This window comes from Lonchura striata, chromosome 1A (genome assembly GCF_050655825.1).
Source record: "Lonchura striata isolate lonStrDom1 chromosome 1A, ASM5065582v1, whole genome shotgun sequence".
Classification (NCBI taxonomy): domain Eukaryota; kingdom Metazoa; phylum Chordata; class Aves; order Passeriformes; family Estrildidae; genus Lonchura; species Lonchura striata.
In genome coordinates this window covers 53,187,217-53,201,727 of record NC_140741.1, presented here as the reverse complement: position 1 = coordinate 53,201,727, position 14,511 = coordinate 53,187,217, and the positions used below count along the sequence as shown (strand labels likewise).

The 14,511-nt window shown below is 35.8% G+C and overlaps 1 protein-coding gene across 1 annotated transcript in view; it reads right to left on the bottom strand.

Annotated features, from left to right (window-relative positions):
* The window catches only part of TMTC2 (transmembrane O-mannosyltransferase targeting cadherins 2), a 232,453-nt gene that overhangs the window by 47,912 nt on the left and 170,030 nt on the right, over positions 1–14,511 (bottom strand). Inside the window, exon 8 of the mRNA XM_021528041.4 lies at positions 8,662–8,783. Within this exon, the coding sequence (XP_021383716.1) occupies positions 8,662–8,783 (122 nt within the window). The remainder of the gene's footprint in view (positions 1–8,661; positions 8,784–14,511) is intronic.

The following is a 14,511-nucleotide window of genomic DNA, read 5'->3' as shown; positions in this document are numbered from 1 at the left end:
AATAGATTAAATTATGAAAAGATTTATTGATGGAAGTTTGATTAAAATGTGCACACTAAATAGAGAAAAACAAGTATTATATGTTTTTTTTCTTTCTCTCTAGAACATTTTAAAGTCACAGACCATTTAGTGATAGCAAAAAGTTTGAACTGAACCTATTACTTACTTTCCATGTTTAAGTTATTGCAGACCTGCATATCCTGTTTCATAACCAGTTCCTTTTGCCTCAAAGTTGTGAGGCAAAACACAAATGGTGTGATACTGAGTAAATTCTTCAAAAGGTTTTATTTATCTGGACTAATGAAACAGGAACTACAGAGTTGCACCTTACAATGATGTTATCGACATAGTCAAGCTCTCCACTCTAGGTCTAAATATTAGTAGTTCAAAAACAACTTTAATATCTAGCATTTAATAGCTAAAGGGACTCTACTTTTTTCTTTCATTTTGCTGTTGTTTCTACAACACTTCCCTCTTCATTCTGAATTACAATACAAATGTCTTGTACCATAATTTCTATGTGAAATTCTAGACCAACTGAAATATATAGGACTTGGATTATTAACATCAAAGGTCTAAAATTTATCTCAGTTTCTATACTTCCTGTGCATTAAGGAGACAAATCCTGCCTTTTCATCTCATCTTTATTAAAATAAAAGAATAACAACCAAAGATGGCAGAGAAGCCATCTCAGCATATGAGAGCATGAACTGGACTACTCTGGAGGAAATTACACTATAAATCTTTATCTACCAATTCAAAGGAATTCAGCATTTATTAAATTTGATAGAAATGTGGAGAAACTGTCTCGTTATTGTCCAGTGTGACACATCTACACAACTTGGTACTTGTGGTTATGACTAACATTCTCTCCTTCCCAGTCATTTCACTGGACCAGGGTCCTCACATGCACAATCCAGTACATTGCATACTGCTTGCATAACTCAGTACATAACCTAGCTGCTTTTGGAAATAAGCCTTGGTAGAATCAATGACATCCAATCTCTTCTTTTAGCTTAATCTTCTATTTGCACCTTAAGCGGCTCACTTCCATCTTAATATATAACATTAGCCTTCCTTCAAACACAGATTTTTACTAGCTTCACTGAGATACTACTGAAGTCAGCATGATTCTTCTATGAGCCAAGGCTAATTGAGATAATAGTAACATCAACTGTGTTCTTGAGTATACATCTGCAGTGATAATTAAAGGCATGAGATAACCAGAGGGTTGAGATTGAAGCAGTGCCCATTGACTTTGGTGGGAATCTACTGGACCATAAGCATTTTTGAATGTGACATGACTGCATACGAACAGACACGCAGATCTAGAAATTAAAGCACAGCTTAAAACTTTACTGGCTTGGGACATGACTGAGACACACTATTAAGATGATATTTTATTCAAGTATTATGTATCAAATTAATCAATAATATATTGAACCTATTTGACATCCATTTTCTTGGTCTATGTGTCTCCTATCACCAAAATCATTCTTGTTCTGTTAATCAATTCAAACCAATATAGAAAAGAAATGTAGGTGTAAAAATATTTTCCCCTTGGAGCATTTTTTATTTGGTTGTTCTGTTGTGGTGGGTTTTTTTTGTTTGGTGGTATTTTTAGATGGTGTATCTATTTTTAGTGTTTCTTTTGGGGTAACTTGAAGTCTAGAAGGAATTTACCTCATTACATCACTGTTTGAACCGAGAAACATTGTGTAAAGTCTTAAGTAAACTTTTAAAGAACAGACTTCATTCTATACCTTGTGATTTAATTACTGCCTAGACCCCTATTGAAATATTCACTTCAGTCATTAAGCTTTGACCACTTTGTATTAAAAATATATAATGAAATGTGAAGAAAATTTCCAGGTTAGTTCCTTTCTTTTCTGTTCAGTCTTAAAACACATTTTATATTTTCTGATAAAGAAATGTATTAATATCTACTCATATTTCACTGGCCAGTCAGTTGAACAAAAATTCAGTATTTTCACTTGCTGTTTTCACTGAGTCCTATGAATTTCTTTTAAGCTACATTTGGCCTATTTTTCCACAATTCCTGACAAAATTACTACACACTGAGTAACTACAGCAGCTTTATTCAACCATGTAATAAAACAAAAAAGATCTCTATTTTGGTGGGTTAGAACTAGATGAATTTTAAGGTTGCTTCCAAACCCAAAGCAGTCTGTGATTCTTTCATGAAAGCAGTTCATTCTGTGTCAATGATGTTGTCTGTAACAAGCTTTATATTTATGTTAAGTGAAGTGAGAAATTTAGGGCTCCCTCTTTCCTGTCTACAGGAAGTTAGAAACATGATACTGAAGATGAGATCCCTAAAGGATCTTAGTGAGGGGTTATGTGCCTAAATACCTGTTCCAGAGTAATTTATGAACTAGACAGATATGGTATATTTAAATGAAAATATTCTGTTTTACAATTAATTCTATTACAGCTGGCATGCAGCCAAACACATGTCCTAAGCGGACTGGAAAGTATATCTATAGATGCAACACTTCTGGCACACAGCCAGCCTCTGAAGAAATACAAGCTCAATAGACGTCAGCTATTGAAATTTCTGTAGTTCGGAAATCCTGTCATTCAGCCTGGAGGTGTTAAAGCTCCAGATACACCAGATAACCAAACCTTTATAAAAAGCGCTCACACTTCTGAAGTCACTAAACCTGATTTTGCCTACTGAAGAGGGAAACCCTTTCCTTTTAGCCCCTACAAGCGAATTGCTTGTAAGCTGGAAACAAAAATGAAAACAACTCACATTTTGCAAACTCAGAACTAAATACAAACTGTGCACATATCCATTTTAACCCACAAAAGACTTCAAGTGTCAAGAAAGCTCACAGTGTCTATGCCAGGCTCCAAAGACAAACTGACTACAAGACAGAAAAGCAGTAGTGGCCGTTGCTTGGCTTAACTTGATTTCTTAGGCAAGGCATTCTCATGGACTCAATGTCATTTTTATATCATTATTATGTGACTTTAACTTAAATAACCAATTTTCATTTAAAAAAAATTCTTCCTAGAAGCAGTACTAACAGCCAAGGGACATAGTTTCCCAAAATGAAAAACCTAAGAGCTTTGTTGATCTAATTAAATTGACCTGTTCAGAAAATGCCTTTTCACTAATAAAAGATTTCTCTATGTGTAGGCATTTATTGGCCCCCTAAGTATTACTAAAAATATTTTTGTTTGCTTTAAAGAAGTTGATTACTGAAAGAAGAAACTGTTATGTTTCTTCATGTTCTAGAAGATCATGACTAGATTTAACAGAGCATTTCAATTGCTATGTCTTAAAGACAGTCAAAATTCTTTTGACATCATGACTGTTCTCCCTCATTCCTGCTTTTTCCCCATTTGTATAAACCTAGAGAGACAGGAGAAAAAGTAGCAATGAACCAGTGACATTAAAGATGACAATATGACAGATTTTTCCAACAGAAATGCAAATATCCTTTCTGTGCTGAAACACCAGCAGCACATAATTACAGAAATTGTAAATGTTGAATTAGTCTATTCATCTACACCATTCACCTTTTCCCCTGCTGCCCCATTCTTTTCTGTTTTTCCTATATTCCATTTATTTCTATGTTTTCATTTATTTATATTTATTTTGAGATGACAGTCAAGCGCTACACCAATTACTGAATACAGTAGGGTATTTGATAGCAACACTCTGACTAACTTCACAACTAACCAAAAATGGCAAGATACTTCACTGGTCTTCTGTTTTGTCAGATGCATAAGCAACAATCTACTGCAGGAAAAATAAGGTCACTCACTGAGGAGCAATTATCACAAAATTTAAGAAAAGTACTAAACTTCAATGTTGGCACTTGAATGTCACAATCCTGTTACTTTTATATTAATCCAAAACACTGCCTGTCTCTATCATGTCTATGACTGCACTTTCCCAATCCCCATTTGAAGAAAACATTTTAAAATAAAATATTTTAGATTACAGCGAATCTTCTAGGATGATTATTGCTGAATTTAATTGTTGGAGCTCCAGCACCAAAATTTTACAAGGAAAAGTAAATTTTTCTTACAGCACTTTGGATGATTTTCCAAGTCAGTTAAAAATAGGAGATTAACAGCACTGTGTGGAGCCATGTAAAATTCAACAAAATACTGTGCAATTTCTTCCAGAGAAATATAGCAAAGCCTGTAATTCCTAGATGTGACACACTAAATGTTACAATATGAGGCTGACCCTAAGAATTTTAGCAATTAGAGACACTACTGCAAACTATGCAGGGTCATTTGTGGGCTCAACTTCACTCAAAACAGACAAAACAAAACTTAAAAATATTTATTTGTAATTGAAATAAAGTTTCTCAGACTAGCATGCTACTGTAACAACCAACCACTGACTGATGGCAGAGGCCAGACATTAGGAGGAAGGGTTTCTTAGTCTTCTCTTTAGGACTACTAAAGTGAGTAAGAAAAAAAAAAAAAGCCTTACTTGTAAATGACTTTTTTAGCAAGACAGCCAATGCCTTCTCTTCGAGAAGGTTTGTTCATATAATGGAAAACTAATTACAATACATGCTCAAGGCATCACCTGGCACTGTCATTTTTGACAGAGTAATTTTTATTCTAAAGCTGAGAGCCTTGCAATTTTAAAGTCTTTCAAAAAATTATGCTTTTCTTTGTAATGTAGAAATAAACTACCTAAGCAAAGGATGAGGCTTAGATGCTGTGGTACCAAGCTACCAGAAGATTGGCTATGTTAACTAACATGTCACATAGAAAAATAAATTCCTCATTATTCAAGCAGCTTAACAGGTTACAGGTCTGAAAAGCACATAATGCTAAAGCACTATAGTTCTAAACACCTACATGTTGTTTCAAAAATATAAAAAAAGGACAAACCTAAGTCCCAGACAACTGGCTATTTTCCAATTATTCTAGTAACTGAGCTACTAATCATGATTGTCAACCACTAAATTATGCTGTCCTAACATAAATGTAGCTTAGTGAGGTGTAATTCTTAGATATAAATATATAACATGAACTAATATAGGAGATAGGAAATTTTTGTAACTTACAATATTAGGTAACAAGACTCTAAACTCGTTAGCTATTCCTCTGGAGCCCTCAAGCTGGTCTGTTTTTCCTGCATACACAGCAGCATGCCCAAGTCCATTTGGGCATTATTTGTATCTTGTCCAGCCTAAATGATTCTCTGATTCTATGTGATGCTTCTTTCAGTAAGCATTTATACTGGCAACAGATTCAAGAAGGCAGAAAAGCTGAGGTTAAAATAAGCCACTTCGTTGGAATTAAAGTAAGGAAGTAAAACATAGCTGAATTAGTGAACTTTACAGGTCTGACTTTACTGCTAGGGGGTTCTATATTAGAATTGCCTTTGGCCGGAATTTAGGAACTTGTCTGAAAATTACCTCCTCTCCTCCCTTATACCCCCAGTTTCACTAACAGAAAAAATTCCTATCTATATTAGCACCTACATCTACCATTCACTTCATCAGCGATCTCACATTTTTCTCCTAGAAAAGAGACACAGAGAAGTGTTATTAACACTATTAAGTTTTGTCCCAGTACCTATCTTAATAAACAGGTTTGTATAAAGTTCAAAGGAATGATTCCAACAGCAAAGAGGCCTTTAACACATCTCTAACATCCAAAAACTAACTGAAGTAGGCTTTTCTCTTTCCTAAATTTACAGACTGTGAGAAAATTAGCATTAACTCAGGTAGTATATATAACAAATAAAATATAGTAAAATATAGCAGAAGAGTAAGTTACAGTGGTAGCTCAAGCTGGGATTGGTCTGAAACAACTATGCCAAAGGGAGCAGCTCTAATCTGAATCCCAAGGAAGTTTATGAAGACTTCCAGGAAGCATGTCAGTTACAGCAATTATATATTTGTAATGGGAACTAATACTATGACAGTTCAGTATGACAGAAACTAGACAAAATCCATTTTGTGACTCACTGAGCAGACAGTAACCTGCAAAACTGATTAAGTGACCAAAATGGAGGCAAAACCCACATATTTTACTGCCAAATCTCTTAATCCATTTTTGTGTTGAATATTTTTTCAGACCTGTAGCTCAAAGAACTAATTGGAATTAATGCCAATTTTCAATAAATCAAAGATAAGTGAACTTTATTTTTCATTAATGAAGTAACCAACAGAAAAGTATTGTGCCATCTGTAAATACTTTGTTATTATAATGTTCCTTGCTATGTATTTATGAAATCCTGAAAGTAAACAGGACATCAGCACCATCTTTTCAGCTTATACTGCTGTCAATAGAATGGACATCAACCCTATCTGTACATATTGCCATGAAGATGAGAAGGAACAATAATAAAGACAAAAGCAACAGGAAATAATAACAAACAAATATGAGGAGAATAGACTAAAATTATGGCACAGAGCAAGTATAGGAAAGCAAGTGTGTGTTGAGAAAGGAAAGGTATTTTATTTTCTATCATAGTGCAGTATTCAGTGTTCAAAGCTGTATACAGTTCTCCTCGCTGAAACATGCTCTTCCACAAACACAGCTCAGATGCTCAAGGCACAATCCACACCACACATATCTTCCATTTATATTCCCTGAGAAATGCAAACAGTTCAATTCTACTATAAGGACTCATGCAAATTTTTCATTGTTTCCTTCTAAAAGTTGGGATAATAACACCAAATTTTAATCCTATACCTGCACTTTTGTAATGAGGGGACAGAATTAAAAAAAAAAAAAAAAAGCAGCTCACATTGTTTGTAGACTTTGGGGATTTTGTTATTTTGAAGGAAAGTGTGAGATCTTGTTTCCCAGAATCACTGTAAGACTTTTCTTAACAGACCTCGTATTTCACACACTCATCTCTCAAAAAAATTAACCATAGAAATACTGGGGTAGGGGAGTTTGTGTGCTTACATACAAAAAAACAAACAGAAATTTAGATTTTATTAAGAAAACTCTTTACTTCCTCTCCTGGCCAGGACAGGATTAATTTTTGCAGCACCCAGGAGGGGGCATGGGCAGGACCCAGAGATTATTCTAAACCACCTCCCCATCCAGGAAAGGGGGAAAGGGGTCGCTTCTGGATCAAGGAGCATGGTGGCACAGTTGGGTATTGCCAGGGGTTCTAAGCATTCCCATGTGAATCACTCATCTCTCTCTTACACTTTGCTATTGATATTGTTGCTATTACTATTTGTTTTCTTATTTTATTACTGAAAGAAGCCTAAAAAGGATTTCCTAAGAAGAATAACAGTGACTTTCTGCTATTTCTCTTGGGTCCAATATACAAAGATATCTGCTAGAAAAGCAAGATAAATAAGGAAATCTTCTTGTACAACCTATTTTTAGTTCTACTCTAGAAGAAGGTAAGTGGGTGCATACATTTGTCAATATCCCAGCAATTTTAACAGTAACTGGAAATTGTTAAAAAAAAAAAAAAAAAAAAAGGCCTTTCCAGGATGTGGAACTGTCAGGCAGTGAGGAATATGACACTACCACCCTGACTTCATTTACAAGTTAAAACCCTCAGTTTCAGGTGGCCTTTAATAAAACTCTGCATTTAATATTACATAGTAACACAGACCAATTTTTAAGTCTTTCAAACTATGTTGTCGCCTGTTACTCATACAGAAAACTTTTGTTGTTTTTCCTTCCCCTTTTCCAAATTCAGATACTTAACAGTAATGGATCTCCCGAAATTAATGTTTTTTTCCAAAATAAAAGACATTTTTTGCTTGAAGACTGGATAGCACAATCAAGACCATAGAAAAAGCTTATCACCAGGTGAATAGTTGAGGAGGAGGAATATTTCAGTGGAGGAGTATTCAGACTGAGTCACAAGGACTCAAGAACCATACAGAGATGTATCAGTAGAGCACAGAAAGTAAATATGAACCTACTAAAGTAAAGAATGAAATCAAATATAGAATAGATAAAAATGAAAGAAAAATGGGAACGAGAAACAAAAAAGAAATGAAAGGCAGTTTTAAAACAGAATTATTTGAATTACTAAAATAGAAACCCATTTCATCTTCAAAATGTGTGAACATCAAGGAGGGACTGCCACTTTGCTATAACTATCATATGGGGTTTAGCTGGAGCTACAAGCACACCTGCAGCCAAATGTTAAGTAAATTTTAGAGAAATAAAGAAGTCCAACTCTTCTGATTTCTTAGAACTACCTCTTCATAGTTGAGTAGTTCCTTTCATATGCTCAAAGAGATACTCTAAATGAAGTGTAAATTCAAAGCATGAGATGTTATTCTCAAAGTATAGGTGACACCCAGCCATAGGCTGCTCCAACAGCACTTAGTCAAACACTGAATATCTAACAGAATTTATTCCATTACTTATCATGCAAAGAACTTATAATAAAGGCTTTATCAAGAGAACTCCTTACTATGCATTACAAAGTTCCTGTGCCATTACAACTGTTTTTTCCCAGCACAGAGTTGGTGCTACCTCAGGGATAGATGCACTGTCTCACAAATAAAACCCCCAAGTGCTGCCAAACTCCTTAATTAAAAGGAATAAGTGAAACAGTGTGACAAAAAGGCTATAAGCAATTTTCAGGACAAAGCCTTCCCATCCCTTTACCTAACCTACTGAAAGGATTTGAGATCACTCCCCAGGAGGTGCTGATAAACTCACCGTCAGAGCCAGCAGTTTTCCATAGGTGAGGTGGGCTGGGATGTGGTCACTCTTGGATCGCAGTGACTCCACATACCAGTGCTCTGCTTCGGGCAGCCGGCTCATTCTCATATAGGCTTCTCCTGCAAGGTCAAACAAATGCTAGTGAGAATGCCACAAATTTCTCAAGGTTTCCATAATTTATCTCATTATTTTCTATGTTTTAAATGTGCAGAGATCTAGAAAAAGTGAAGTGATTTCAACACCTGCAACCACACCCACGCACAAAAAGCTTTGGAGAAACTTGAATAAGGAGATTAAGTTAAAGCCTTATGAGGGCTGAAATAGCACAGTTGAGATGAAAACTATTGTTGGAAAAAATTGCCAGAGAGAGCACCACTTGCTCAGCTTTAGTCAAAAGTCTCAAAGTAACAGAAATCTTACCTCATCTACTTTAGAAAAGCTACCTCTTTTCCATCGCTCTACATTGCAAAGCATGGAACAGCAGGGAGAACATGTAAAATGTTTGCATTTAATTATAATAACTCAAGAATCAAAAACTAGGGAAGTTTAAGAAAACAGTCCTGAAAGTATATTGATGGGAGGGGCAAGACATTAAAAAACATAATCTCTGAATATAGCTATATTTAGTTATCTGTCACAACTTGTTTAAATTAAAACACAGCGTCCATTAGTTTAAATTGCTCATCTTATGAAGTCACATACAAAATGACTGAAACTGGACATTTTTCAAGGTGAAATCCTTTACAATTAAGGTCTGAGGCAGGGAATGTTGAAGAACAATATAAGAACAGAATGTTTTATGTTTATATATATATTATATATTAGTGTTAGACAATTGTAGTCATGAAGTTTTTCTCAGAAAAAGTTTAGCATACACAGCAAGAAAGTCTCCTTCAAGAAGCAAACAAATTTCTCAAAGTTTGGAAACAATCCATATGAAACAAGTATGTAGTGGTGAAGAATAACAACTTCCAGATTAACACTCTGCACTTAGCCAGCTCTTTCACGAGGACTCTGGATATAAACGTGTCCTTGCCTACATCAATGACAGCCTGAAAATGCCAACTGAAGATTCAGGATTTCATCATCCCAGCAGCTGGTTCATTTCTAATAAAAAATTATGAAGTCACAGGTTATCAAAGACTACTATTGGAGGATCAAGAGACTACACCCGACCCAAGTAGATCAGCTAAGGTTGTCTCCATGTGAGTCACAGCCTCCAGTTCTGCATTATATGGAAATTAATAACTGTGAAGGTACCAGGAAGACAGAGGAACCAAAGAATCAAGATTGAAGCCAACAACCATACCCCCAAAACTTGGAGAAAAAGATTCTCCAAAGACGAAAAATAACTAAGTCATAGCATGGGAGCTACTTTTATCCCTTGATCTTGTTTAAAGAGGTTATGGAAGATTTTCTTCATAAAAGAAAATTGGACAAGGCCAAATCGGATTATTTTTTTTGGTCTTTGTCACCAGAGGAGAAGGATCCCAGGCAAAATGTGGCACATCAGTTTTGAGTTTCAGGAGTTAGGGCATTGTGCATGCAAAATGACCAAACTTCAGACCACAGACAAAATAAGCATGATGTAGAGACAGAAATAATGCTAAGCCAAGGCTAAGGGAAACAAACATGATTGTTAAGAACAGACAGACTTTTTTCAAACAAGCCTGCTGTATTTAGAGGCTTGCATCCCTGTTTGGAAAAAAGGTCTACTTTTTCTAAATCAAAGATCTACACATCTTCCTAAATCGAAGTTCTACATAGCATTTCATACTCATGCACTGGTCTGGATAACTGATAACACACACAGAAGCACTTAAGTAATTCTGCTGCTATTAAAAAGACAGAACAATTCCCTCCAAAAGAGCCCAGGCTAAATTAAAAAAAAAAAATCCAAACAGGTAAGAAACCCCAAAAGAACATGAACATCAAATTCAGTGATAGTAGCATCACATGTGATCTCTTCACTATATCAGCACTCACATATAAGTGACACAAACAACATACTTTATCTACACAAAACAATGTCATTAAGTGTTGAAAGGATGGAAGAAGCCAGAAGTCAAACTATATGCTCCTCTCAACTCCTCTCCCCAGCTGTATGCTTTAATGGCATGCTTTTACTTGATTGCATACTATTTTTCCCACAGGTTTTTGCTTCATTACCATAAAGTAAGTGAGGAATCCATATTGTCCTTTTCTTTTCTTCAAGTGGAAAATTCCACCTCAACCTGTTACAGCTTGGCAGAGTTTCAAGCAATTAACAAGATGCTTTAAGAGAAAAGTAAGCAGCCCATAAGTGATGGATCTGTGGGTAGTAAAGGCTGAATGCACTGCCAAATATCAAATGGATCCAGGGTTCTCATCTATTTTTCATGATGGATTCTGATATAAGGAGACTAAAAACTTTGGAGTACTTGGAAATTCAATTTTTAATAGATTTTAAGAGCTCAACTACTTCACAAAATAAACTCCTAAAACTTTGAGGACATTTCTGAGCAGGGAGACCTAGAAACAAAGCTACAATATGTCAATCTAAATACCAAACTGTAAAGAAAGAAACTGCATTCCCCTGAAAATCACAGATGAAAACTGGGAGGAACTATTGACTTCCCTGAAAGGAGGGAGGATCTGCAGAGGAACCTCAACAAACCAGAGATGGGCAATCACCAGCCGTGTGAAGCTGACAAAGGACAAGTGCCAGATTCACCTGGGATGAGGCAACTTGGATGTGCAGGCAGATCGGGAATGAAAGGCTGGAAAGCAGTGCTGCATAAAGGGTCCTGGTCAATGACAAGCTGAGCATGAGCCAACAGTGCCCTGGCAGCCAGGAGGGCCAGCCCTGTCCTGGGGGCATCAGGCACAGCATGGCCAGCTGGGCAAGGGAGGGGATTGTCCTGCTCTGCTCTGCACTGGAGCAGCTTCACCTCAAGTACTGGGGGCAGTTTTGGGTGCCATGATAGAAGAAGGATTTTAAGCTACAAGAGGGTGCCCAACAGAGGACAATGAGGATGGTGAAGGGCCTGGAGGGGAAGCCATATGAGAAGCAGTTGAGGTCACCTGCACTGTTCAGCCAGAGGAGACTGAGGGGAGACCTCATGGCACTTATGACTTCATTTGGAGGGCAAAAGGATGGGCAAGCACTGATCTCTTCTCTGTGGTGACCAGCAAGAGGACCAGAGGGACTGGCCTGAAGTTGTGTTTCGGTTGGATATCAGTAAAAGGTTATTCACCCAGGGGGTGGCTGGGCACTGGAACAGGCTCCCCAGGGAAGCAGTCACAGCATCAACCCTGACAGAGTTCCAGAAGAGTCTGAACAATGCTCTTGGGTACATGGTGTGACTTTTGGGGATAGTGCTGTGCAGGGCCAGGATTTAAGATTCAATGATCCTTGTGGGTGTCTTCCACCTTAGATGATTGTGTGATTCTCTGACCCTTTGCAGGTAACTCTCTATAGCTGAACATTTTTTTTCTGAGGAACCTGTATCAAGAATTCCTATATTATAAGTGATTAAAACATAGATTACTACAGAAGGAAGCACTGTTAAGGAGTTTGTTATAAATGCCATCTTCTAAACAAAGAAAAGAAAAAGTTGAAAATTGACAACAGCTCCTGCTACTAGAATACAACAGAATTCTATGGTCTACCAAAATTATAGATCCTTCTATTCTGTACCAGAATAGAATCAAGCAACAGGTAACTGAACCATTAATTAAATCAAGTGAATTTATGCATTAGGGTGATGCAATTTAATAAGAGTTATGCCACCTTGAGATAATTTTCCATCAAAATGTCACAGAAAACATGCATGGATTGATTGCTATAATTCAGGATGCATTGTGTGTCTGAGATTAAAATAAGAAAAATCATATTTGCCATTTATAATCATACATTCTTATAAACTTGCAACACTAATTATTTAGGTATTAAAAAGATAAGAAGAATGTCCATTGGCAGAAAATATGCAAACAAACATGTAAGCAGATTTCTATATTTACTTTAACAATTACTTCTTTAGCAAAATCTTTCAAATCTCATGCTAAAAGTTTGAAAGATCACAGACAGACACTTTATTAATAAAACTTGTCAGATTTGTAAAGTTTAACAGAGGTAACAATGTCAGAGAAAGAAATTAATGGCAGTGAAAACCTTAAGCTATAAATGGTCAGTTGTTTCCAGTCCCTAATCTGTTTAAACACACAGACATGTGCAACATTGCCTGCACAATGAGTGGTGGCAATAATTCAATAGACGACTGGAATAAAATGGGACCAATCAGTATTTCAAAACTGTTTCCAGCTTCACAGGGTAGCTAGCTCAGTTAATATTTTCTGAGCTTTATGAACCCATTTTTCGTCTTACTAAATTAGAAAGCTCATATATTAATAAACCGTAATTCTCATTTACTAATGTAGTGCAAGAAAAACATTAATATGCAACTAAAACACCATTTAAAGAAGTGCATACTAAGTTCATTAACATTTATATTAATACTTCCAAAGAAATGAGAAACAGGATATCTTTTAGCTAGATTTATACCACCAAAATTAAAATCCCTATACTCAAGTAGATTTTATTTGCCACAGACTAGTTGCAAAACTACCCTTCACCAACACTATTTTTCCATATTTCCTCAGAATCTTTGGAATTTACAAATAATCCTTTAAACTAAAATTAAACAAAATCCCACAAAAATAATAAACTAGCCAAAAACTCCCCACTAAAATCATGCCAGGATATTAATAATAATTAAATATATTTGATTAATAATGACTTAATATAAGTAATAATTTTAACCCCATAACCATCTTAATAAACATTAAATATTTATATTAAATAATAATGCTAATAAAAGATTAGCTTGCTAGCAGCCATTTACTCTAAAGGCTAATTTACTTGATATTTAAGTGGAATGTGTTTGTAAGAAAAATAAATTTTAAAAAAGAACACAAGATTTTCCAATACATACCACATATTGTTGAAAAGCAAAATTAGGTAGCATTTACATGAATGTAAGTTACATGGTTCTAGCTTAATAGCTCATCTGTCGATTTCATGATTTTTCTGTTTCAGATGTAATTATTCATACCAAGCAAAGGCCATATCCTGGTGGGGAGCATGCCAGACTTTATAATCAGAAAGTACAATAGAACTCTGGATGTAAAAGCACTGTATCTCCACAGGTGTAAGGTACCCATACTTTCAGATTAAGATAATCTCTCCAGTGGTCCTCCTTTTAGGACCCCAAAAGACATTGCTGAAAAGACAACTGAAAAATTATCTCCATAAAGAAGGCAATGTAGGGTAAATCTGCCTTGCATCATCCTTGTATATGCTAATTATCTGCCCCTCCAATTCTGGGGTAGTAAAACTGTAATATAGAAAACATAACATTTGACATGGAGAAGACACTCCATGACAAAACACAAAGGGAGATGGAGATGCCCTTTTAAAATAAAAATCTCTAATATAAACATTTCATCAGGATTTAAATTTAACTTTTCCATCATTTCTTTTAATTAGGAGTATAAACAATTAGAAAATGATGGAGAGATCTGTGTCCCTGTGTGTCACAATACCACAAGGAGTTTCTGTCTTTGATAATGCAACCGTGCAGCTTTCTTGTGCAAATCAAGGAAGCAGATGTGCTTACCATAAAAATGCACCTCTCTAGATATACAACTTCCCTCTTGCTTCCCTTTGGTACCAGTGCATAAAATAACATAATAAATCTGGAAGAACAGTTTGATGCTATACTATACTGACGTATAAGATATACTGCAATAAATTAACAGTTTTGGTTATAAGTATGCAGAGCATGCACATCTTCCCTGAAACAGCTG